Source organism: Antrostomus carolinensis, unplaced genomic scaffold (genome assembly GCF_000700745.2).
Source record: "Antrostomus carolinensis isolate BGI_N321 unplaced genomic scaffold, ASM70074v2 scaffold28206, whole genome shotgun sequence".
Lineage (NCBI taxonomy): Eukaryota > Metazoa > Chordata > Aves > Caprimulgiformes > Caprimulgidae > Antrostomus > Antrostomus carolinensis.
The window spans coordinates 4,653-6,084 of NW_010320323.1; the positions used below are offsets into that span (position 1 = coordinate 4,653).

The 1,432-nt window shown below is 61.5% G+C and overlaps 1 protein-coding gene across 1 annotated transcript in view; it reads left to right on the plus strand.

Annotated features, from left to right (window-relative positions):
* Positions 1–610, plus strand: part of LOC104526180 (ras-related protein Rab-42-like) — a 1,330-nt gene extending 720 nt beyond the window's left edge. Inside the window, 3 exon segments of the mRNA XM_029085340.1 lie at positions 51–78; positions 194–308; positions 311–610. Of these exon segments, the coding sequence (XP_028941173.1) occupies positions 51–78; positions 194–308; positions 311–610 (443 nt within the window).
* Positions 611–1,432: the final 822 nt, after the last annotated feature.

The window sequence follows — 1,432 nt, forward strand, 5'->3', positions numbered from 1 at the left end:
TTCTGCCCAGTGTTTGTCCCTATGGGCACCCACCCCTGGCTGCTGCTCCATCCCCACTGCACCCTGGGAGCGTGAACGGTCCAGGCAGGTCTCCCCTTCCTGCAAAAAAAAATCCCCCAAGTCTCATCCCAGGGTGCAGGGGGTGATGGGTGCTGGGTGCCCCCTGAAAGCCTCCCCACCCTGGTGTGCCCAGGTCCATCACCAGGTCCTTCTACCGGAGCGCGGCCGGCGTGTTGCTGGTGTTTGACCTGACCAACCGGGCGTCCTTCGAGCACGTCCCCGAGTGGTACCGCGAAGCTGCTGGGGACCGCGACCCCCGACCTTCGTCCTGGTGGGACACAAGAGTGACCTGGCAGCCGACAGAGCCGTGTCGGCAGAGGAGGCCGGGCAACTGGCAGCCACCCTGGGCATGGCCTTCGTGGAGACCTCAGCCCACAGCAACCTCAACGTGGAGTTGGCCTTCCAGATGCTGGCGGGGGGCATCCAGCGGGCACTGGGGCAGGGGAAACTCGTCCCTCACCAGGGATGTGACGGTGTCAGGCTCATCCCCAGCCAGAGCCACCGCCAGCCCCCGGCACGGGGAGAGCCCCGGGAGCGGTGCCAGTGCTGATGGGGACAGGGGGGACATGGGACCTGTCCTTGGGTGATGGGTGGGGCTGTGTCCCCATCTGCGCTGGGGTTTATTTCAAGGCTTAATGTGGGGGCTCTGAAAAAATAACACCCCCGGGCTGGAGTGGTTTCAATAAATCTGAGGCTTTTTCCTCACTAAAGGCTGTGCCGAGCGTTGGCCACCTGGCAGGGACACACTGATGTGCTTGACCCATGACATGGGGGATGCTCTGCTTTGGGGGGTCCTGGAGAAAAGGAGGCTGAGGGAAGACCTTCTGGCTCTGTCCAAGTCCCTGCAAGGAGGGTGGAGAGAGGTGGGGGTGGGTCTGTTCAACCAAGGACCAAGGGACAGGACAAGAGGAAATGGGCTCCAGTTGTGGCCAGGGCAGTTGAGATGGGATGTGAGGAAGAATTTCTTTGCTGAAAGGGTTCTGAGGCATTGGAAGGGGTTGCCCAGGGCAGTGGTGGAGTCCCCATCCCTGGAGGGATTGAAGAGTCGTGTAGACATAGTGCTGAGGGACATGGGTTAGTCGGGGACTGGTCAGTGTTGGGTTCATGGTTGGACTGGATGAGCTTAAAGGGCTTTTCCAATCGAGGTGATTCTGGGATTCTGTGTAAACCCCACATCTGCACGCAGCCGTGTCACTCCATGTCCCTCCTGTCCCAGGGCCACCCCTTGTGAAAGTGGGACCAGGCACCCCCTGAGTGCTCCCAGCTGGATGGAGCCAAGATAAAGGGAGCAGAGGGGCTCCGAAGGGACCACCCAGCACCCATCCGGGATGGGAACGCCTCCTGGGTGGAGGAGCGGAGGCGCCCAGTGGTA